The sequence below is a fragment of the Parus major genome, chromosome 1, assembly GCF_001522545.3.
Source record: "Parus major isolate Abel chromosome 1, Parus_major1.1, whole genome shotgun sequence".
Classification (NCBI taxonomy): domain Eukaryota; kingdom Metazoa; phylum Chordata; class Aves; order Passeriformes; family Paridae; genus Parus; species Parus major.
Genome location: NC_031768.1, coordinates 33,314,440 through 33,338,968, shown reverse-complemented (window position 1 = coordinate 33,338,968; position 24,529 = coordinate 33,314,440). Strand labels below are relative to the sequence as shown.

General features: G+C 45.4%; 1 protein-coding gene across 1 annotated transcript; it reads right to left on the bottom strand.

Annotated features, from left to right (window-relative positions):
* Positions 1-1,518: 1,518 nt before the first annotated feature.
* SHOX (short stature homeobox) lies at positions 1,519-19,119 on the bottom strand. The gene is made up of 5 exons (XM_015617857.3): positions 17,812-19,119; positions 14,427-14,635; positions 9,882-9,939; positions 9,703-9,791; positions 1,519-8,227 (listed from the first exon to the last, which is right to left on the bottom strand). Exons 1-5 carry the CDS (start codon positions 18,083-18,085, stop codon positions 7,982-7,984), a joined length of 876 nt encoding a protein of 291 aa, XP_015473343.1. The 5' UTR covers positions 18,086-19,119; the 3' UTR covers positions 1,519-7,981.
* Between the last annotated feature and the right edge of the window lie 5,410 nt (positions 19,120-24,529).

The following is a 24,529-nucleotide window of genomic DNA, read 5'->3' as shown; positions in this document are numbered from 1 at the left end:
AAAAACGCTGGTCGCTATAAGGTCAAAGTAAGAATTTTTTGGAAATAAAACTAATTTCTTCTGCAAAGAACAATAAAAATATACCCAAAGACGAGAGAGGAAACTTCCCTCATATCTGTCAGTGATTTCATAAAGCAATACAACAAGTAGCCACTGAAAAAAAAACATGCTAATTAATAAAAACGGAGAGGAAAAAAATTCTCTTCCTAACAAACAAATTGCCAAAAGAACTTATTGCTCTTTTCAACATGTAAACTGAATATGAGTAGACAAAAATAAAAGACTTAAAGCATATTTGTTCATAAATGGCTAGTGGACAGTCTTCTGGTGAAGCAAATCTTTCAATACACACTGTTACACTTTGTATTTTTTTCTGATAACCCTTGCAGTATGTACGGCTGGCAACCATAGATCTTCAAGCTACAAAAAAGGAAGGATTAATTTTCTTGTAATAGCCTGTTTCTTACGTATTTATTGACAGGAAAAACAGGATGTCAGTTTGTGGTATTGGCTTAGAGAAAAACAGTAATCAAGATGTGGGAATACTGCACCAATTGCTTTCCAGTTATGTTCCATGTCAGTTCTCAAATAAATGCAAATACTTGCAGAAAATGCAAGGTTGGAAAAGCTATGTACAAGTTCTGACTTCAGCATACACAGACAGCTGCAGACAATACATAATAAAGAGATTCTGGGAGGACTTGTGGGAAGGGCTAGGATATGAAACCACCCTTTATCACAAGGCTAAAAAAGTTTAAATGCCACTTATGTGTCAGATAAACTGACTTTCAAATAAGACAAGTCTAACCTGACTCTTGTGGCTAGTTTGGAAGTTTAGAATCTGATTCACAGACCTAACAAAGACTTCCAACCAGCACAGTTTGCTCTGCTCCTGTTGATGAAACAAGTGGTGCAAGAGACCTGGCAGATTCCCTAAATATACTTTTCAAGAGCAGAATGCTGGATTACAACTAGAAATAATAAAACTACAGGAGAAAATTACATCTAGCATACCAACAAGCAGACATGGAAAACACTCCTTAATCACCTGAAAAATAAAAGGCTGATGTAGTGCCTTTCCTATTGACTTGAGCAGACAACAGATCAGAGCCATCACATACAATCCCTAGAATGTTCCACTATGAAGGCTCCTTTATTCCTTCTGACACCAGGGAAAAGTTATTACCCCTTTAAAAAAATCAGATACCAAACAAAATAAAACAAAACAAAAAAATCATATTATTGTTAGATGGGTACAAAAGTAACTTCTAATTAACCATTGCTAAGCCACAACTTGCTCTGGAGAGTTTGCATAAAAGCCAATGAGAGTCTTGTAAGTGAAACAAGATGACTAGAGGATAAGATGAACAGCTTTGATTTCTTGCAAGGGAAAAGTGAATAAGATGCTTGAAAAAGTATTAAATTCAGAAGAAAAAGCTCTGTTTTAACAAGGGGAAATACTTTGTTATTCATATTCCCTTTGGTAGTAGTTATTCTGAGTATCCGTTGACACGTGACTACAAATATTTATAAGTTTATTCATATCTCACTTTTACAAGATGTACATTCATATCATGTGATTCAACATAATACACTCCAAAAATGGAACTCAACGTGTTTGGTGAATTCATGTAGGAGCATGCTGGCATAATCGAGACCTAAAAAAGGTTGTTTGCTCATTTCTTTTTCTCTTCCACAATAGCAAAGGGGTACAACCTTTTAAGATGAGTTAGGTTTGAAGATTTTTTTTTTGTTCATTTGTTTCAGTTTAGCAATCCCTGAAATGTCTGTAAACCAGACACACTGTGAGTACATAACCAAAATAATGCTATGTTACTGCAAATCATACTGACTGCTCATATTTTTGCAAAAGCAACAGGGTTTTAAAATATAAAAATAAATGCAAAGCATTGTCAAATTTACACTCAACATAATTAAAATAATACACATTTAGAATTTTCAAAAAAAAATAAATAAAACATCCACATACATTAATACAAAAAACAGAGATATTTGCCTGTCTTTGATGTAATTAATACATACCATAAGCCTAGATTCATGAAAGTATTGTCTTTCAATAAATATCTTCAGCTTCAAAATCTGATATTTTCTACATTCTTCAACTGATTTTAGTTATATATCAATTTTCAATATAAGGTGTATGTATGAACTACATTAGGTTTCAATTATTTATTGGAAATCAGCAAATTTACTAAAATTAGGAACCAACTTTTAGTATCAAATCTAACAGTAAGAATTTGAGGGATATCTGTCATCACACCCCTTTTGAAGAATGCCTCGAACACCAAAGCCTGTGGCCTTCCACTGACTGGCCTAGAAAAGCCAGCCAGCAAAAATAACCAATATAAAATCAGCCACAGCATTACATTGACAGGGCCCATGTTGTACCTTTTAAAGAAGTGACTTAGAGGTGCCATTGTACAAGCACGAGGCTAAAGGCAGAAGGCTCTGTTTGTCTCTGAAGGAGGGGAGATCACACTCCGTTGCACATCACACTACTTTTTATTTTTTGTTTTAGTTTCCAAGCAGTACCAGGCCTTCTCCAGCCCTATCACATCCAACTGCAATCAGTAGAGATTTTCAAAGGACCAAATGAGAAGCTGTTACCATGTTATCCACAGCTGTTTGAAAACTTTTTTGCCATGAAAATGCTGTTACATCAGGGAAAGAAAACAACATAATGAGGTGAGAAGGTTGCTTACAGATGAAAAGTGGGGCACTTCCTATCCTTTTAAACAGGAACACAAAAAAATTCCAACCATATTGGCTGTGTGCACTTTATAGAATTGTGTAAAATTAGCAGTAACAAGGACACCACCTGGATCATTAGATATTAGATATTATAAAAATAAACACATTTCTAAGAAAGATGTGTAATCTATTTTTCCTGTGCTTTGAAAGTTTTCCTCAAACTGAAGGGGAAAAAAGGCCTGCCATCTCCAAAACAATAATGCCTCCAAAAACTAAAATTATCTGTTTAAAAAAAAATAATTTTGCTTAGCACATTTAAACAAGCAGAAAACATGCGTATTTTTCATCACAAAAAAAAAAAAAATCCATAACCTGGGTTTGCCTTAGGGATCTGGATTTCTGTACTACTACATGTCTATTTGATTTGAGTCAACAGTCCCAATGTGTCAATGTTATGTCAATTCAAAATCATGTCTTATTATTATTTTATAGGCAAACATAGGACTAAAAGACATAGCAGATAAAGCATGCAAAGAATTGACATCTGTACACTCGGTCAGTGTGAAAAATTTATAGTAGGGGAAGTGGGAAATCAGAGTTTCCTAGCAATTTGTGCATGCTGTTGGGAACTTGGAAATTTGGTTTTAGTCTTAGCACTGACACAACTCGGCCCCATTGAGTCATAAACAAAATTCCCACTGACATACAGGGTCGGAGAATTGGACAGTAACTTCATGTTCTGTGGAAATAACACACAGGCACATTCTGACACTCCAAAACACATTCAATGTGCCCTTTAAAACTTTTTCTGAAATCAGATAGAGTTTAAATTTTAAGCAGCTCTGGCTACATAGAAGTTTGTATACCACCATAAAGCTCATGTCAGATTATGATCCGGGAGTTGTTGCTACATTACAAAAACAAAAGTAATACTCGGTTGACAATGGGTGATGGAACCTGGTCCTTCATTTATATGCCTTAATTTCTACAAAAAGAGGGACAATAATTCTTACCTAGTTCATAACTGGTGAGGATTCAATAACAGACATTTATACAGTGCTTTGCAAATGAACATTATATAAGTGCTAAGTATTATGATATTAACCAAAATGTCACTACATCTATATGACCCTAACAAAGCAAAAAAACTTTCAGTATAATTTTTTCACATATTTCCAAGTCAATAAAAATGAGCCATGGAGTTAACTGGCTATTTTGGTACAAATGAATGAATTACTTTAACTTGTTTGACAGTTTGAAAAAAAAAAACCCACAGAATCTAATCTTTCCATTATAAAGGGGCCCATTTAAGGCATGAAGCCATTTTATAGTCTTGCTTATAAACGTCAGTATTCATTTCGCATTCATTCAAGTTATTTTTCAAATAGCAGACCAATCTTCTGAGAAAGATACTTTAGCAATCCACATATGCTAAATGAAGGCCTCCTCCAAGGAAATTCTGCTCAGTGGCTGCTGTTTTGATGATCTTGGAAATCTCACACTTCTCAAATCAAAGATTACACAAAGATCAGGCTGATGATGGTGGACAGTTAATGAGGCTTGGCACGCCTGAGCATGTCAAAGAATTACAAAACTTTTAAACTTTAATAATGCATCTCAGGACCATGACTATGTTATCTTCAACCTCCAACCTACTTAAGAAAACAATTAAAGAACCTAAAAAATTAAACAAAGAAACAAACATAAAGAGACCACACATTAACAGAGATGAAGTAGATGCTTTGGTCCAAAACTCAACTTGTATGGATCACTGGAGCACCACATGGTGAATGGAGCCACAGTGACTTACACTTAGAGAAAAGTACAGTCCAATACATGGTAGGCCAGGTAGGATGCCTCATTTCTTTCCAATGATGTAAAGACGACAAGAAGAGGAGGTCACCTGCGTGCATCATCCAAAACAAGGCAAAGTTTTTACACCTGCACTAATGCAATTGGCCTACTCAAAACAGCAAAGCAAAACCAGTTTTGACAACAGCCCCTACACAGTGCACCTTTTCATTTCCTTTCATACTGAATGAAAAGCAAGAGCAGCATGAAGCACCTTGGTAGATGCCCAGCAACACCCTGCCCCTCTCCCCAGGCTGAGCTGTGGTACCTCCTTCAAAGCATGCTAAGTTGATAAATCTTGCCACCTCCTTCCCTTCTGTGGCAGAGAGCAAGACTGTCCTTGACACATCCATTGAAAGAACTCAGAAAAAAAGTAAAAATATTTCATTCTGGAAAGATGTATGCTACACTACCAGCCTTGTTTCATCTTAGCAGGGAATTGCATTCATGTTGCCACTGCGTTTTGAATACCATAAAGAAGTAAAATTTGTGAGAGAAGTCTACAGGCATTTTTTGCTGTGTTTGTATCTAGTAGAACAAAAAAGGCAGAAAGTTATTTCTTCCCATACAAAGTGGATGCATACTGTAGGTGTATCCTGTAACACTTTGAGGTCAGTACCACTTCTCAGCATCTTACTTGGAAGTCTGAGAAAATTCATATCCCAATGCTACAGGTTCAACAAGTTCACTCTATGGAATTATCTGAGGGTAAAAAAAATCACTCCTTTCTGAAAGTCCAGTGCAGGACTGCAAAATAACCATGTCATCTCTCAGATTCTCAAAAGAGGATTTGAAAGGCTAACAATTAGATTAGAGGTACAGATAACAAGCAGTCCCCATTCAATCTATAGCTCTGTGCCTTTGGTCTTCAACACCGTGTATCTAATTCTCCTTCCATGGCTGTGGGTGTCCAGTACAGCAGGTTACTTACTTTAGCCTAAACTGTCTTTGTACTAATGTTTATTATTTTTCAGATCTGCATTTTAGAAGTGCTAGCACCACTCCAAATATTTCTCATTCTAGCCAGAATTTCATACATCATTGTGAATAACATTTTACTTTCCAGACAACGTTTTGTTTCAATAAGAAATTGTTAACCGCCTGAGATTTGGTCTGTACTTCTCAGCACCTAGTAATGTTACCTAAATATTTTGGCCTTGCTTTATAAATGTACTAGACATTCACAGAGAGGTAAAAAAGGCAGGCAACTTTTATCAGTCCCAGCAAATCCATGATATTAACTACTTCTCACATAATAAATAGAAGGGAAACTGCACATATTGGACATTCCAGAAATTTTGCTTGCTAGAAAATATCAAAATTTGAAAGAGAAAAGAAAAAAAAATTAAAAATAATAAGAAGAAAAGTCTCTAAAAATTATCCTAAGCATGAATTTTTGTCCTACAGTAATATTTGGATTTGATAAATATCAGCAAAAGCCAAAACTAGTAATGGATTGCTAAACGAGACATAAAAAGCAGGCCTAATAATGGTGCTATTCAGAGGATAACCTTCCATCAACACAGGCCTTGGTAGCAAAGGCAACAAATAACTATCTTGTTAGATGAAGACAAGACCACTATTTGTACCTTCCTCTCTCATCCCCAGCAAAACTTTTAAAAAAACCCCAAACCTAATTAGAACTGAATAACAGGAAAAAAGAAAACTGGGGAAGAGGGTCAGTAAACCCAGACACTTTGGTAATATAATTTAAAGGACTTCCCTGCTCTCCATCCTTCGCTGGATTTGTAGTAGTTACTTTGCTTAAGCATTAGCTTAATGCTTGGTGTCCAAATCACTGGCAAAAAATTAAATGGCCAAATATTGAACTTGTCCTTTTCTACAGAACTCTTCTATGGGTTGTTTTAATTTGTTTGGCTTTATTGTTTTTTGTTTTTTACTTAAAACCATGTGAAAGTGTCTTACAGACTTTTCAGCTTGCTTCCCAGAAATATGGCACATTAAGTTGACTAGAAATCATAGTATCTACCTTTTCCCATACGTGATACATATAACTTTATCCGTTCCTAGAAGACTCAGACTGTCATTTTGGCAAGGAGCTGCAATGCACCAGTCTGAGCATAAAGAATTTAAGTTACGGATTTTGCAGAATTGGTTAATAACTGAATAAGTACTGCTATTTTTTTTTTAATCTATAATATTTACAGTATTGCACTTTACTGCACTTAATTGCATTTCACTAAAATTAATGCTGCATCAGTATTATGCCTTAAAACCATATGTCCATCTTTGTTGTATAATTCATCCTTTCTACATCCTGTAAAGCAGTGAGATTCTGATTCAAAGATCTAGGCATTTGGGGGAAAAAAATGAAAAACTGACCTGTTTCTATGGCACAATACAGCTCTTTGAGTTCACGTAATTCTGGCAAAACAGGTGCATTTCTTATTGTTCCCATCTTTCAAGTTATCACTAACAATTAGTAAATTCTAGTCTTTCTTTTTTTTCTCCTTTCAAAGGACATAGCCATTTGAGACACACACTTTTTTGTTATTGCTGCTAATTTTTTTTTTTCCTTAGGAAAGAAAAGAAGGAAAATAAAAACCTGCCTTGCCTCAGATCTGAAATTCCACATTTAAATTCAAACCAGTTCTGCAGCAGCAGCAGCTCCTCAGTGATGGAAGAGATTCATGGCAGTGAAATAATACTGTTGGCAACAAAGAAATGTCATCTTTAATGGAGACCAGCCCCAAGGATTTATTATTTATTATTATTACTATTTGTTTTGTTTAGTTTTGTTCTAATATATTTCTGATCTTCAAAACGTGTTTAGTTTGACACATGCACAAGGTAGCAAAACTGACAGCAGCAGATGACGTTATGCCGGAGCAATCACTTTTGCCAGGGTCAAAAATCCAAAGTGTCCCCAATGTTCACGGATTAACATAATTTAGAGATCGTTTCATTTCTCTTTTTTTTTTTTTTTTTTTTTTNTTTTTGTGATTTTTTTTTTTTAGCTCTCTTTTCTCTCTCCTCCCACCTACTTTGTCCTCCGAGGAGTCTCTGGCTGGCGGGTGCGTGTTTGCCGCTCGCGTGTGTCGTGTCCGCGGTTCGGCGGCGGGCGGAGCGTCCCCGCCGCGCCACGCGGCACCTCCCGGCCGCCGAGTCCCTGGGGCCGAGCGGGCGAGCAAAGCGGCGCTCGCAGACCTCGGGGAAGGGCAGAGAAATAAAAACAAAACCCCCGAAAAAATTATATATAATAAAATAAAAATTAAAAAAAAAAAAAAAAAAGAGATAAGGCGGCAGGGCGGCCGGAGCGCTCGCTGCTCGCCCTGCAGCCAGGGAGGAGGAGGATGAGGAGGAGCGGGGGGGGCAGAGCGGCGGTCCGTGCGGGTCACACGCCCGCCCGCCGCGGGCACCCGGGGCGGGGTGTGATGGGGGGCTCGGGGGAAGCGTGTCAGAGCCCCAGGGCCTCGGCGTGCTTCCGGGCCTTCAGCCGCAGGTCGGCGATGCTGGAGTTCTTGCTGTTGCTCTTGGCGGCCGCGGCCACCACGGCGGCGGCGGAGGCGGACTCGGCCAGGGAGGCGATGGGCAGCCCGAAGGGCGGCGGCGGGAACATCAGGTAGGGCGCGTGGGCCGCCAGGTGCGGGTGCAGGTGCGGGTGCGCGTGGGCCACGCCCTCCAGCTGCAGCTGCGCCTGGACCTGGGCGCGGGGGCAGAGACACGGCGTCAGCCCCGAGCCCGCAGCCCGGACACACAGCCCCACAGCCCGCCACAGGCCACGCGTCCCCAAGCCCGACCCTGCCCGGGAGCCCGGCGGATAGAAAGAACAACTTGTGGAGCGGAGTTCCCCCCCGCAGTCAGGGAGGCAAAGCTCCGCTCCTTGCTCAAGCAAAGGCACAGAGACATGCTTAACCCCCCTCCTGGTGGTTTTAAATAAATAAAAAAATAAAATAATAAAATAAAATAAATACGGCCCAAAGCACGGGCGCCAACAAGTGCTAAATAGCTAATATTTTTCCCTCTTTTTTTTTTTTTTTTTTTTTTCCAGGGATGTTTATTTATACCTTGCTAAAAACTCTTTGGCCATGGGTCTCTTTTATACCCAGCGAGTGTTTGCTTTGGAGCTTTCTAGATCTACACAAACACATTGGGTTGACTGAGAGATTTCAGCTTCGGGTAGGTTCGGGGAGGAGTGGGGGAGAGTTTATTTATGTATTTAATTATTTTGGTCCAAATATGTCTTTTAAAAATCAATACAATTAATCTGTCAGCTCCACGTGTCTCCGAGACGGAGAAGGTGGAGGAGGGTCCCTTTGGGCTGGAAAAAAATCAATTCCCCGATTAATTGACCAAAAAAAAAAAAAAAATAAAAAAATAAAACAGAGGGAGGGAGAGTTACAACCGGCTAGAAGCGGGAACGGAATTTCATCACCCTCCTCCCGGTTTTCCCCAGCGGCCTTTCCCGGATGGCTGCGCCTCGCTGGGGCATGGACCCGGGCCCCGCAGTGGCGTCGGTGTCTGCGCTCCGCCACTGCCCCTGTCCTGGCTGACCAAAAGGGCGGCAGAGCATTTGGGAGCAGGCTCCCCACCTCCGCAGCGGTCGCATCCATCGGAAAAGGACAGGTCCCAGCAGCCCGCCTGGGAATGAGGAGGGGAACTACAGCGCAAGGATCCGCATAGTTTTTCCCCCTCACGGTTTCGCCCATCGGGTACAAGAGCCTCCTCCCGCAGCGCTCTCCGGCGCCAGGAGGGGACCAAAGCCCCCTGGGCTGCTCGGGACCGAGCCGGTCCGTCCCCGCAGAGGGCGGGCGGGCCTGCCCGGGCACTGCTGGGCCCAGCCCGCCCGGGGCAGGCGATGGGTCCCCGGGAGGCCAGTCCAGGCTGCGGGACCCCTGTGTGCCAGCCCCCCTGTGTGCCAGCCCATCGCACGGCTGCCGAGGGGCCCTTAGCCCCATCGGAGCCTCCCGGGGCCGCGGGACCCCCCGCTCGGTCCCGAAGAGCGCTGAGCTCCCGAAAGCCGGGCGGGGGCTCCTTCACGAAGTTTTACAGCCTGTTTTTAATACGTGCCAACTTCTATATAAATGGCACTTGTAAACGTGTCCGGCTTCCTCCAGTGCAAATGAATCGGGGTCGGAGCTTACTGAGGGAAAGTAAAATAAAACCGGAGCTAACTACCTGTTGGAAAGGCATCCTCAGGGCTCCCATATTCACATAGGGGGCTACTCTGCAGGCGTCTAAATGGCTGGCGGTTCCCAGGATCACACCTGCGGAGAGAGACGGGGACGGGTGAGTGGCGAAGGCGCCCCGGGGCTCCGAGGCCGCCACCCCCCGGCCGGTCCGCACCCCTAACCCACCTTTGTGCATCTGGTTTTCCTGCTTTCGGCACTTCGCTCTCCTGTTCTGGAACCAGACCTGTGAAAAGAAAAAACAAACAAAACCAAAACAACAACCAAAAAATGGAGGTGGCCTAGGCAGCCGCTAAGAAAACATTGTGTCAGGAGCTAGGGATGGAGAGGTGAGGCGAGTGACTGCACAGCTTTGCTGGGGTCTCCCCTCTGGAGCAGCCGAGGAGACGAGCTGGAGCCCAGGGGGAGTGAGCCCCTCTCTGTGCTGCTGTGGGGTATTCGTGGGGGACGTCCTGCTCCTTGTCGTGGTCCCCCAGTTGAACCTAGGAGATGGGAAGCGCCCTCTCAGCCGGAGAGACCGGGAGCCTGCCGCCTAGCACTGAGTCTCGGAGGGCCCCGTGTCCCCTGGGCAGGCAGTGGCGGTCTTTCTGCCACCCGTCTGGAGCGACACTTACAGTAAGACCACCCGCAGGACGGATGGGACCCTCGAACCCTTCCTAGTTCTTAAGCAGCCCGGGAAGAGCCAGCGTGGGCCAGGTCGGACTCCGGGGTCTGGCCCCCAAGAGACTGGACCTCCTGCCCTCTCCCGAGCGGAGCTTGAAATTGAGCATCTCCGACAAGATGCGAGACACTGAAGTTTCCCGAAAGGGTCTGAAACATTCCCCGTTCCCTAAATGTTAAAAAAAAAAATTAAAAAAAAATCCATTTCTGCAGACTTCTGACCAGATAAGAGCGGCATCTTTTGCAGGCTGGGATGTAAAGAAGTGCTAATGCCCCTACCCGAGGAACGCCTGTAATTCGATAATGCTATCCCAATTCCAGCCGTTCTCACTCAAACAATCGCAGAACTTTGCAGTTGCCACTGCGCTGCCCGTGCCCCTTTTTCCAGGGGCATTTCAGACCTTCATTACTTTTCCCCTTCCACCGTGTTCGATTAACAGCTCTCCCCAAAACATCATCAGAAACCCGGGCCAAAATATTTTGGGGATCCTTATCTTTACACCAAAACCTACCGAATATGGACAAACATTGACTTTCAGCGCTGATAAAATCTTGTGGCTAAGTAAACACCTACAACCTTTGATGTTCTTGCACTTGCCAAGAGATCATACGGTTAATTAATACTAACTGCACTTCCTACATCAAATTTTCCCTTCAAGCTTTCTTCAATTGCCTTAATGATGGTCATTTACAACGGAGTAATTAGTGCAAAGAAAGGCTTCCGAAGGCATTAATTACCTCGGGTACCTCAGTGATTTTCTTAAGTAGGAATTGGCCTTCTCTGATTTAGCGCACCATTTTTCCTGCCTAGGATGTCTGTGGGGGAAGCGCGCAGCGGGCGACTGCGGAGCGCCGCGGGTGCGGACAGATAGACCAGCCGACGGAGGGACGGACAGACAGCCAGACCCATCCACCCACCCATCCATCCATCCACCCACCTACCAACCCACCCAGTAGTCCTGGTTCCTATCTCTGACGGCTGTCGCCAGCGCAACCCTCCCAGTTCTAAGCGGGCATCGCAGCCGCTCCGCTGCCCTGCACAGCGCGGCACAAGCCTATTTTTCCCTACCAGCAACACGCAAATATTAACAGCATGCATCGCTTCTCCTTTTAACTGGACCGTTAGGGATTTATATACATGTACATATGTATTTAAATACCAGCATACAAAATATTATCGAGCTGTAGGGACAATAATAATTTTTTTTGCCGTGGTAAATCCTTGCAGGAAATCTTGTGCGTGTTCCCCATGCCCCCCACCCCCTCCCCCGCCTCGCCAAAGCAGTGTAAATTGTCAGAAGAAATTTAAGCAGCGTTTAAACAACTTCTCTTGCAAATCAGAACATCTTTCAAACCGAAATTATATTTAAATCTGGAAAACGAAGTGCCCTTTCCCTTTAGCTACGAAAAAATAAGGTTATGAGGAATAAAAGTGATGAATTAGCCACTGCGTTAAGCGATAATAAATCAGGCTTGGTGTGATTCGCGATCAATTCCAATTAGTCATGAATATGCTAAGTAAAGCACAGTACACTGTTTTAGACAGTTATTTCTTCATTAAGGATCACTCAGTGATTTCTTTCACAAATGCTCTAATCTGATTTCCTTTTGATTTCCATTAGAGACAGTGAATAATGACATTTAATTTAGCCCTGCACCATAAACCCAAAGATATTTGTTGTAATTGAATTACTGCCTGCTCCTCACTATGGTCTCATAACTTTCAATTATAACCCTGACAGCTGGGTGATATGAGTTTCCAGTACAACACTAAAAATAAAAGGTTAATAAGGACTAGCTACCATAGGAGCTTCAATTTATTTACAGCAAATTTCCACGCTAAATTGAAACTATATCCTTTAACAGCAAGGGACAAGAGGTTCAGATAGGAATTAGAAAGCAATTCCGAAAGTATTAGGAAAAAAAACCAACAAAAAACAACAACAAACCTTTTGCTTTTCTGCTTTTTTTTTTTCTGCTTCCACTTATTGATGAATATTAACTCTCTGCTTATTTCCTAACTAATTGTTCATTTTTCCTCTTTTTTCTCTTTATACTTATTTTGTGTATAGGGTTTTTTTAAATCCACACAAACCTCTTTTATAAAATTACTAAATATATTTTTTTTTAATCTCCGTCATAATCTTGTCCTGATACTTTTGGTTTGGCTTTTTTTTAATTTTTTTTTTTTGGGGGGGGGGTGTGTGTGTGCTGTTTTAAGATCTGTTAGCACTTGAAGCACCAATTCTCCTGTAACTATGAACATCCTGTTAAGGTGCTCCTCAGTAATAAAGTACTTGAAAGAAAGAGTGCAGAATTCAATTACAAGTAATTTATTTTTATAGAAACAGTACATCAAGGCCTTGGAAAGATATTACAGAGCCCAAGTAAGAAGATCTGGGAAGATGACATAAGAGTTGATGTCCCCTTCAGCAAAAGTTTAATCTTTTCATTAATTTATATGGTGTGGTTAGATCAATCTTCCAGGAGAAAGTAGGCCAGCAGCACTCTCAACCCCTGCAATATTCCCTGCAAGCTGCCATTCCTAAGTCATATGCCCGGCACCATCCCTTGCCCTGCTTGGTTTGTACTGAGAGTCACAGGAGCTGAGGGGAGAATAAAAACTTGAAAGAAAAAGGGGAAAAAAGAAAAAAAGAAACAAAAAAAAAGAAACCAAAAAAAAACCCCACAAAAGCAACTTAGATACTCCATTTATTTCAGGACTTGCCTCCAGGAGACAGTTGTTTAAAGTGAGGTAGTGACTTGCTCAGGCAAATGCTGGCTGAGCAGTGTGCTGTCTGCTTGCTTTCCATGCTGAAGGAGGGGTTCAAACAGACCCCTCTCCCCACTCCAGCTCTGGGCTGGAGTATTTCTTGCCACTGTGCCCCGGGGGCCAGGTCAAGGTGTGGAGGCCTCCATCTATGCCCACAGAGCCATACCCGTGCCAAAGTAGCCACCCACACACTCCTATAGGCAGATATACATGTACATGTCTTATCTCCAGGGTGTGAAAGAGTTCTGCCCAGTGCAGGGGTTGCCTTGGTGACTTTTTCTTCTTGAGTTTTAGTTAGGTTTGTGTCTCTTAGGCCAGGCATAGTATTTTAATCCAAGAAGATATTTCCTTCAGGTTTCTCCTGCTCTGGGCCTGCTTATAGAGCCACAGGTTGATCCTATTTTTTCTAGGTAGATTTTTCTTAATTATTTCTATGTTGGGGCTTTTTTTGTTTGGTTGAGGGGTTTTGTTTCTTTTAATATGACATCTGTTTTGTGGAAGCATTCCCTAGTTGGCTTGGGGGAAGAGGGAGTATTTTTCCTCTACATCAAACTGAAAATCCAATTTTAAAATAATCGATGTAGAGCCACCCAAACAGACAGCTCTGGTGGCCCCAGGACTACAGCAACCCGGATCTATTTTCAAGATTTCGAAGTCTAATTGGCATTTAGCTGTCTCTGAAGCGGGATGGGAGGGACGGGGGGAACCTCCACCAGATGGGGTAGCATGCATTCATACGCTTGCTGTGCGAATCAGAGCCGGCACCTTTCCCCCGGCTCTGGCTAATCCCGTCCCTCAGCACCCAAACTGTCTAGCCTTATTCAGGCGATTGTTTTCTGGCCTTTTTCTTTTTTTTTCCCCATAATAGAAAAAGCGGGAAGAAAATAAGGATTAAGGGAGTAAATGGCACGTTTGCAAGGGGAAAAATAAATTAAAAAAAAAAAAAAGAAAAAAGAAAACAACAAAAAAAACCAAAGCAGTTGTTCAGTTATTAGAGACTTGTCAACACTATCACCACCCAACCACCCTACCCCACACACATACCAAAAAAAAAAATTTAAACCGCCTTCCTAGGAAATGCTAGACACGGGCAGATATTCCCAGAGCAGAATAACTGTTTGGCAGGACAGGTACAGCAGACTTGCAAACAGCTTTCCCATCACACGTGTCACCTCTGCCTTCACCTCCCCTCTCTGCATGAAACGGGGCACTGTGCTAGGATCCGCTGGCAGTTAGGAAGTGAGGTGAGCACGCTTCCAGGAACAGAGCCTTTCTCTTACCTGAACCCTAGCTTCAGATAGTCCCAGCCTCTGGCTTAGTTCCTCCCTCATGAAGGCATCCGGATAGTGAGTCTCATCAAAAAGTCTTTCCAGCTCGTTCAGCTGCTCTAGTGTGAAATTGGTTCTGCTTCTCCTTTGTTTAAGCTTGGTCTGTCCGTCTTCATCTTCTGACTTCACATCTTCCCTCTTCTCTTTGCATTCGTAGATCCCTGCCGGGAGGGGGAAGAAGAAAACGACGCTGAGCCTCCCCTCGCACCTCTTCGAAATTCTCTCACACAGGGGTCTCCCTCCTCCCCTCTTCGTCCCCAAACTCAGCACAACTTGCGGGTGCAGCTGTCGGGGGGACAGGAGGTCCCCGGGCAGGCCCCGGAGGGGCGAGAGGGGCTGAGCTCCGCTACAAGCTCCGCGCCGGGCTGGGGGCAGCTCGCCCGAGGGCCGGAGGAGGAAGGGAGCCGCGCTGCCTTGCCTGTCTGATGCCCTGTCAGAAAAACTATACAGATAAATATCATTTTATTTTCCTTCCAGGGTTAGGAGGAAGCCGTGCTGCCCGTCGGTAGGGGCAGCTCAGGGAAGGGGTTGGCAGGAAAACCGCCGGCCCCCCGATACCTCCAGGCAGTGGGAAGAGGTGGGGGAAGGGGATTTCTCCGGCGACGTTTTCTCCCAAAGAGGGCTGTACAAGAAGCTCCCTACCGCTATCATGGTGAAGCCACCATGATAGTTATTTGTCTGGTAAAAGAAACTTTTCCTCTGCATGAGATGGAGTCTGTCCGTCTCTCTCCTTAACAATCCTCTTTCCCCCGCAATACCTGCCAGCGGCTCGGAACCTCGGGGGCAGCGGTCCCGCTCGGCCCTGTGCGGGACAGAGGGCTCCAGGGCCATGGGTCACTCCCAGCCCTCCGAAACAGCAGGAGCCCTCCCAACCTTCCGGGATTCCAACAGGGCTCGTGGAGAGCTTGCTACCAGAGGCAGCCGCTGAGTATGCTTGTCCCGGTCAGAGGGGAGGCTGTGGGGGCAAGCGGGTAAAACAGTTCCCCTTTTCTGTCTTGGGCAGGAAATTTTCTTTTGCTTTGGCATATTATTTCCTACGTTTTTATTATTATATTCCTCCCCCCTTTTCTTAATGCTAGGGGGCCTAAGGCACTGTCCTTCTTTCAAATCTCGCTAACGAAAAGAGGAACAGATGCTGGAGCGAGGGACACCACTTTAGGCTGAACCGGTTCCCCGGGATCCCCTGCCTGCCTGGGGCGCCCCGCCGGGTGCGCATCCAGCGCGGGCACTGGCGGAGTCCCGGGACGAGCCTGTTCTCACTGCCTCCTTTGTCGTGCCTCACCTTCTGGGTGGTGTGGATGTGGGGAGAGTCGCATCTGCGGACGATCCCGAATTAATTCCCTTTTTCCTCACCAGGTACTGTATACATATATACGTATGTACACACACGCAGAGAAATGTGTACATGATCATTTATTAACCTATATACTTAGGGGCATCCCAAAATGCAAATTGTAAACTGCAAATCGTAAGTTAATTAAACGAAACAAAGCGTCCTGAACAGCATCTGGGCTTAAGTAAGGCCGGACTCAAGACGAAGGATTCGTTTCACTCTCAAAATGAAAACTGTCCCTGGCCCTGAACATTCCCCCGGGCTCCGGGATGGTACTGGCTGCATAAAACTTTGGGAAGGGTCTGGCCTCCGGATGGAGATATTCTCTGGTTGGTTTTAAAGGCTTTTTGTTCTCATTTCTCCTGTAAAGGGAATCCCTATGAAAAGACGAGGGTGCTAACCCAGCAAATGCCTAGGGAAAATCAGGCGCGTTCAAAAGCTGTCTTTTTTCCGAGGCTACAGCATGTCCGTGATAGGTATAAAATATTAACTAGCATATCGGTGGGACTGAAATCACACGCCCGAATCAGTTGAAATTAGACTGAAACCTGGCATGAATTTAAACTGTCACAAGCATCTCAGCTCTTTCCAACTCCTCCCTTCCATCCCCACCCCCAGCCCCTCTCCGTAGATTAGATTAGCTAAACATACAAGCCTGAATTTCGATTCACGAGGAAAGGGAAGAGTAGTCGAGGGGGGTTTTTCGTTCCTTCTCATTCTATTTTTAATTTCTGAAGCATGCCCTGTTTCCTTTTTTTTTTTTTTTAAATCATCTCCTGCACAAATGATTCCCTTAAACTGAACCTTGTTTTTCAATCTTTCGACCAGAGAAGGAAAATAAGCAGGGCTAAGTGGTACTGGCTTGTGCAGAAATATAGGCACCCTAATACGTGATTATACCCCGTTCTTCTGTTTGGGAAGCAGGTAGAAAGAGAAGGATATTAAATAAAACTTTGGGCTGTAAATTAAATCTCCCAGTGTTATATTAAACAAGATCAAACAGTAGGAAACAGCTGAAAGGCTGGTTGTTGTTCCCCAACCTATTAACCGGTTTTTATTACCCCAAGCTAGCCAGTAGCTCCCCAGGCAGGTCCACCTGTCTAACTTGCCTAGAGACACTTTCTCAACTTTCTAATCCCCCCGTCCTTTTAATTCTCTTCTTCCCCTGTGAGCCTGTGCGGGATTTTTAGTTGTCTTGCTTTAAATCATACGGGATTTTTAAATTGTTGTTGCTGTTGTTGCTGCTTAAAGAAAGGATGGCGTTTTGCCCCTGGGTCGGCAGGGTGCCGCGCTGCCCTGGCCCAGGTGAGAGGACTGGCAGGGACCGAGGGACCAGTCGGCTGGGCCGGCCGGTGCCTCTGACCGCAGCGATGCTCTGTCTCACTGGGTCCGGGCAGCTGCCCCACAGCCAGGCTCCTCTTCTGCTTCTCGTCCCCGCCGGTCGGAGCCTCTGAGTAGGACAGGCTGACCGACCCAAGACAAAATGTCCAGAAAGAGCCCTCTCCACATCCCGCTTTGTCCCAGAATAAGCAGCAGCAGCATCCTGACGGCCCGGAAGCAGGAAGAACAGGTCTCCTAAGGCATTAAAACTCCCCGGACAAGGTTTCCTCGTACAAAAATACACGGATAGACAAAAACGTCTGACGTGCTGCGCTGCCCCCTTCCCCCAGGCGAGAGAACGCCTAACGCACCGGATCGATTTCGGATGTGAACGGGGGCTGGCGGGGGGGCAGGACCGAAGTTGTGACTTATTTTTCACGGCTACGCTCACGTTTTGCATGCAGGAGTACGTGTTCCTAAGGCTGTGTTCCCGCCGCCGAGGGAGGGAGGTGACCGCAGCAGGGAAGCAGGATGCGGGAGGCGATCCCGCTAGCCCCGCCGGGGCCCGAACCGGGGCCGCGGTGACCAAGTCGCCCCCTCAGCGGAGAGCCAGGGGCGGCCGGGGAGGGGACCGGGGCTGCCGGCGAGAAGCGCGGGGCGGAGGGCTCCCAGCCCTGCTCTTACCTTCCGCCGTCCTGCCCGTGTTGAACTCCTTCAGTTTGTCCTTGTCGCTCTCTACGTGGTCTTTGAAAAGATGCACCGGGCAATGGTTGCTGCTCTCGGTCATGTCCTGCAGGTTAGAATCAGAGTTTCCAAGCTCCCTAGAGCGAGCCAACCCACTCTCCAAAACTTCCCTGTACGTGATCGTCTCCTTCTTGTTGCCGCTGCCACTGCCGCTGCTGCTCTCTTTGCTTTTCTGGTCAAAAGATTTGGATACAAAAGCCGTAAGTTCTTCCATGGCTTCCCGGTGATCTTATCCACAGAGATCCACTTGGTTTCAGTCGGAGATGTGGCCGTCCTCCACACGCTGTTTTTGCACGTAGAAGATGGGCTGTATAGGGTTAGATCACTCCTGCTGTTATTTATGCCTTTCAATTTGAGATCACACTATTTATACATGGCTACCTCAGCCCAACCCCCAGCTCTCCCTGTCTCCAGCAATTACTGACTGCTCCATAGTCGCAGGCGGACTCCGAGCAGCTATCTCCCCCACCTCAGTCCAGCAATTGGCTTTCTTTTCATTTCATCACTCTTTGGCATCTTTGCACCTTGATTTAGGGAGGCAAAGAGGCAACAGCGAAAAAGAGGGGGGTAGAGGGAGAGGGAGAGAGAGAGAGAGAGAGAGAGAGGAAGAGGGAGAGAGAGAGACAGAGGAATAAAAGGGAGGGGGAAAGAGGAAAACATGAAAATAGGTATCTACATTCTGTAAATGGGTTGCAGAAATGCGAGTCGAGGAAGAATTAATTGATTTTAAGGACATCCTGTGCGTGGCAACACTGTGAGTAAAAACGGACCCACAGCTAACCAAATAACTGAGCTCCTGCAATTAAATGTATCGCTGTCAAGAGGAAAGGAAAATGAGTGTTCAATAAAAAAGGTAATGAATAAAAAGCCGGAGATGTGCATTTGTTGTAATCATTGGAAATTCTACCTGATTTTCTATTTAGCTAATTTCTCTTAATTAAACGGTCAAAATAATCGGCAAAACAAAAATGCTGTTTTAAAAGTGTTGCCTGTTCTGGCGGTGGGTGGGTGGGTGAACGGAGGGGGACGTGTGCTGCAGCTAAACAACTTGCGAGGTGCCTCGGAGATCCGTGTCGGTGTGTTCGGAGGATTTGGAGTGGGTTGCTTGGCTGGGGGGTATCCATGGTAAGGAGTCTCTCCAGATGCGTGTGAACATTGCAGGATCTTGTCTCCTTGTTTATTGTTATTATGTTGTCTGAAGGTACTGCAGGGGGAAATTAAAATCTAAAATGTTTCTGTGGATATCGAGCTATCCTGCTGCATGCAGCAGAGGGGTAGCTTGTTAACACGGGAGTGTGTACACGACAAATAGAACATTAAACCTTTTTTTTTTTTTTTTTTTTTAATCCTGCTGGATTTAACATAGAACTGGCAATAATTTCCCCGTCTTGTTCTTGGTAGGCTGCAGTTATTTTTGTTGTACTCCTGGAATAATTATTATTCTGTGCGCTTGAATAGCTGCCTGAAATTCGTCTCCAGATAACAGCGCCGGCATTTCCAGCGCCTCTCCGCACCGTTTGATCCCCACGCGGAGTCGACTTCCCATCTATTTATTTCTGTCTCTTCTCCTCGGGCTTTAACGCGAAGGGTTATTCGGTATTTGGAAAAATTTTGTCTTCTGGTCGTTTGGCTTTTTACGTCCTTCTCGTTCCCTCGCCTCGAGTTTGAGATAATCAGAGCCCATCATCACGCCACCCTCTGCTCTGAATCGCAACCAAAGCAAGCTCCTTGTTGGAGCAAGGGGCCATTGTTTCTTTTCTGGGGGAGTGTGGGACTGTTGTGAAAATTAGCAGAACATTAAAACACTAAAAATTCGTTTAATTAATCCAAAGGTGCCCCCAGCACCAGAGTTAACACTTCCACAGGAGGAGGGGAAAAAATAATAATCGAGGAAGCAATTAATAAAGGGCTTAAAAAAAAAATCAATCTCCCCCTGTGCGAATTTAAAATGATTATCTGGGGGACAAGGATTGATCATTTGATCTCGGCACTGCGGATATCCCTGACATTTATTATATTGTCGTGTCTCGGTGGCATCCTTCCTCCAGAGTTCGTTTAACAAGTGAGGGAGCGGAGGAAGCCTTACAACTTAACAAACAGGTCTTGTCATCGCAAACGCCAATCAAATCCGAGGCTCTAATGTATATCACACAGCACCACATAAATAATAAAGGCAAACGATAGACGGGGAAGTAACGTATGGCTGAGGAAAGATCTCGGCAAGACACGCTGCTTGTGCCTCTCATGCAGTTTGTGCGTAAGAGCTCGTAGAGGATGGCTGTGCAGGCTGGTGCGTGGTGCGAGGGTCTCAAGGACACGCGGGGACACCGGCACTCATTCCCCCGTGGGAAAGGCTCCCTACTGGGGCTGGGCCCCCGCCCCAGTTTCCCCGCGGAAACTTCCCCCATCCCCCGACTCGAACGGCACCGATCCCCACCGTGCCCAGTCTCCCTCTGCCTCCCTCGCAGCAAGCGGCAATCAAGGATAAACATTTACTGACTCCGCGTCCCCAGCGCCGGAGAGGCACGGTGCGCGTCGGCTTCCCCGAGCTGCCGGAGTTTGCAGCAAGTCCGCCGGATCCCCTCTTTCCTCCCTCTCACCCCCGTCCCGCTCTCCTCCCCGCAGCTCCCCCATGCGCCCAGCCCCACGCCTGCAGCCCCCGCCAGAGGGGCCACGCTCCCCCCGGAGACCCCCGGGCGCCTCCTGCCACTGTCGGGGCTCCTGCCCCCGAGGACAAGGGCAAATCCAAGCCTCCTCGGATAGAGGGGGATAAAAAAGCTCTCTTGCCTGTTCCATATCCCTCCCTCCCTGCTTCCCAGCAGCTCCCGGTGGGAAGGTTGGTTGTCCCCAGCTTCCCGCAAGGCGCGGGGCGCAGTTCGGAGCGGGGCAGCCACCGGGAGCGCAAGGGGCGCGACAGCCCACGGGCCACCGCTACCGGCAACCCTCGACGGCAGCCGGGAGGCCACCGGGGGGGAGCCTTGCAGCCGGGGGGAACTTGCCTCAGACTCGATCCGAAAGAGAAAAGCGAAACAAAGCACCGGAAAGGGAAGGGGAGAAAACAGGGGAAATAATAAAAACAAACAAACAAACAAAAAAAGGACCAGTGCAAAGCTCAACTCTCCCGGGGATCCGGCCTCCACCCCGCGCTGCGGACCCTGGTGGGGGCAGGCGGCGGAGGGCGCAGGAGCTCGGGCAGCCCCGCGGGCGCGCACGGCCCCACTGCGCACCGCGGATCCCTGCGAGGGATGCCGGGCCCGTCCCGTCCCGCTCCAGCGGCGCGGAAGGGAGCGGAGGGAGGCGGGGAGAGCCCCCGGGCACCCCCTCTCTGAGCAGCTCGCGGTTTTGGGGGCACCTAGGGCAAGGTGGTGCAGATGGGAACAAAATTGGGGGGCAATTTTGACCCCACTGCGAACTTTGACGGCGGGTTCAGGCAGGAATTACCTTTATTGCTGCTCCTGAAAATGGGCTGGGGAGGAGGGATGCAGAGAGGGATAAAGGGAAAGAGAGAGAGAGAAGGAACTGCTGCCTAAGGACCATTCCCTCGCAGGAACGGAACTCCTGGGACCTTGTCGCAAACCTAAAAAGTCACCAGGGCTCCTCGGAGCTTCTTTCTGCCCCCGGCTCACCACGGCACCCTGGGTACCAGATCCTCCCTTGCAGAACCGGCCAGCAGCGGCACACTGAGGGCTGACCCGACTGCCCGGCCTGCCCGCTCACCTGGGGGCACCATGCCCCCAAATCCTCCTCCTCTTCCCCCTCTACTGCCCTGGGGCAACGAACAGGAGCTCCCTGCCCGTCTGGGGGTCCTAACTGGACAAAAAGGATGGCCAGTTTGTTCTTCCCCTCTTCCTTTCCCCATCGCCGCCCCTACGGGGCTGATTCCTCCCCACAGACCCGAGCCCGCCCCCTGGCTACCCCCTCCCCAGAGCGAGAGGGGGCATCTGCGAGCAGGGCAGCCTGGCAGCCCATAGTCCGGACCTTATTTAGCCTGGTATCAAGCCATGCGTTATTTTTTAATTCCTCTTTCAAAGGAAGCTCTTGACCGTTGTGGTTTTTCTCAGAGTTAAACGGGAGGAATAATCATGAATGAGTTTAAACGTTGCATTAGCTTTAAGCATATCCGAGGCAAAGTATGGATTTTCATATTTATAGGAGAAATTTACATTTGTACATTTACTCATGGTGTGACGTAGGGCGAAACTGATTTCCTCTCACCCTCCCCCCTTCAGTTTATTTTGGTCGAAACGGGGCAAATAAGCAAACAGAAAAATCATCGGTTTAATCCATATTTTAATAAGCGCAGACCCAAAGAGCAAGATTTTGTTGAGTAGATAACTGAGTCCTCTCTCTCTCTCTCTCTCTCCATCTCTTCCATCCTTCCCTCTCTCTCTCTCTCGTGATTAATTCAGGGACTGTAATCATGGACATTGTACATCAAACCTTTCTGCTCACGCTACAGACTCCTGCAGATCTTTATTGGTTTACATGAAAGCGAGTAAACATATTTCAGAGGATGCCCTTTCAATCTGGCTCCATTTCCACAGCACATAATTCCAAGGACAATTTGTTTTAATAATAAGAATGGATGCAGTGTTAATGGTTTTCAATTTGTGTTAAAAAAAAATTAAATATTTATAAGTATCGATCGAGGGTTTCAGGATTTTACAGATGTCTTAACACATTTCATAGATGGGATTTTTTTTTTTTTTAATTTAGAAACCTGCGTTGTATTCTCTTTTATGCTGTTTATTGATTTAAGCAGCATCCGTGTCTCAAGCGAGAGACTAATAGATTTTCATTAAAATAGGCTCTCTTAATCCTGATTGTGAATGGATATGATTGATCCATCCAGCACACTACACATCTATAATATTAATAAAGGACATTATCATGGCAGGATTTGCTTTTCCGTCATCAGGGTACTTTTGCTTTTTCCCCTTCCTTGCAACCCTCAAGATTTATTTGGGAGCTGTAAAATAGCCCACAGGAGGTAGACCCTTTGGGAAGACTACATTTTTATACTAGATATATTTTTTTGGTGGTTTTAGTGGAAAGGCTTTTTTTTTTTTTTTTTTTAATTTACAAACTGCTGTGGGAACATATGGTGAAAATTAAACTGTTTGCCCCGCAAATCTAATCTTAAAACATTTATGTTGAGTTTTATTTTTAGAACAACATTTTTAAAGGAGAGGAAGACAATCTCGTATGAAAAGTAAAATAAAGAACATTTGAAAGGCTATAGTTTAAACTAACAATAGCCTACTTCACCGGCTGATGCTGCTGGACTGGTATCGTACCTGATGAATATGTTACGAAGTGGTCGGGACAGCAGCGGCTACAGTAATTAATGGAGTGTGACAGAAATGCTAAGGGCTTAATTGTCTTTATTCCGACTTGTAGTAACGTAACCAAAGGGATACATTAATTCAGTACAAAAACACATAAATGCTCTCCTCTCTCTTACACCAAGGTACAAGCAAACACACCCGCACATTTCTTCTGTACCATATTACTGGGTTTTTTACATATATATAGAGAGAGCTGTATCTTTCCAGCAACATTAATTACTCATATATTCATTACAGGGAGCCTAAATGTGTTCAAATCCTCATCTACTTTTACTTCTGCAAAATTAAACATTCACGAGGTGAATTACAATAAGCAATTGCCTTTGTGTGTAATTAATTACGATGCAGTGGGCCAGCATAATGGGCGAGTGGTCCCCTTGCTTTCAGTTGCCCTGGATAACTCGAGCAGAGTAGGAAGAGTCTGTGAGGGAACAAAAAAAAAAAAAAGAAAGAAAAAAAGTTGAGAGCTGTAAAGTTTGTACTGAATTTAGCAACACGAAATACACACAGAGAGAATTGTTTGCCTTCGCTAGTAATGTGTGAGGGACGCTGCAATTTTGAACTCTGTAATAATGATTAATAAGTCAAAAGGGCATATTTTTCTTTTATGGTATGCAGCGCTCAAGGGAATATTCCGTGTATGTCTTTAAAACGAAGTAGGAATATTTACACACATGCACAGAGTTAGCAACAGCACCAAAGAAAGAAAAAAACCCCACGAATATTTCAGTGAACTATTACATTTTTTCAATTATTTCCCAATGAGTATTTCAATGAACTGTTACATTTTCCCAATTCACAAGGAAGATTTATGGGATTATTAAGATTTCTAGTGGAAATATTATACAGTGGAAGTTTATCGTCTCTCAGGGATTGTACACCATTTGATATCAATTTCCAGATGTTATGATCTTTTTTCAGAAAATAATTGAGTATATTAACTTCTTCCCTACAGAAGACTATTTAGGGCTTTATTTATTTATTTATTTATTTACTCATTCTGTTAAGGGCACAACTATTTTCCTCCCACCTCTCCCTTACAGAACTAAATCGTCGAAACATCGGAATAAACTTCAACCAGATAACGGTTTAATACTCAAGGGAAGGGATAATTTATTTGCCGCTTTATTGCCAGCAGAAGCTCGTGAACTCAGCTATGCTTTAAGATAAAAATAAGGTACATCCGAGAGAGCGCCCGCCTGTCGATTTTCGGGGGAGGCCCTGCGCTGTCTCTCGGTGGGTGCCGGAGCCCCCGCGGGGTGTCGGGGCCGCTCCGGGGGCAGGCGCGGCTCCCCGGCCGAGCGGCCTGA

Coding starts and splice junctions, on each gene's coding strand:
- SHOX (XM_015617857.3), bottom strand. CDS start 18,085: ATGGAAGAACTTACGGCTTTTGTATCCAAATCTTTTGACCAGAAAAGC. Junction 9,940..14,426: donor TATCTGAAGCTAGGGTTCAG/GTAAGAGAAAGG, acceptor TTCTTTTCACAG/GTCTGGTTCCAGAACAGGAG. Junction 9,792..9,881: donor GGAAAACCAGATGCACAAAG/GTGGGTTAGGGG, acceptor CTCTCTCCGCAG/GTGTGATCCTGGGAACCGCC.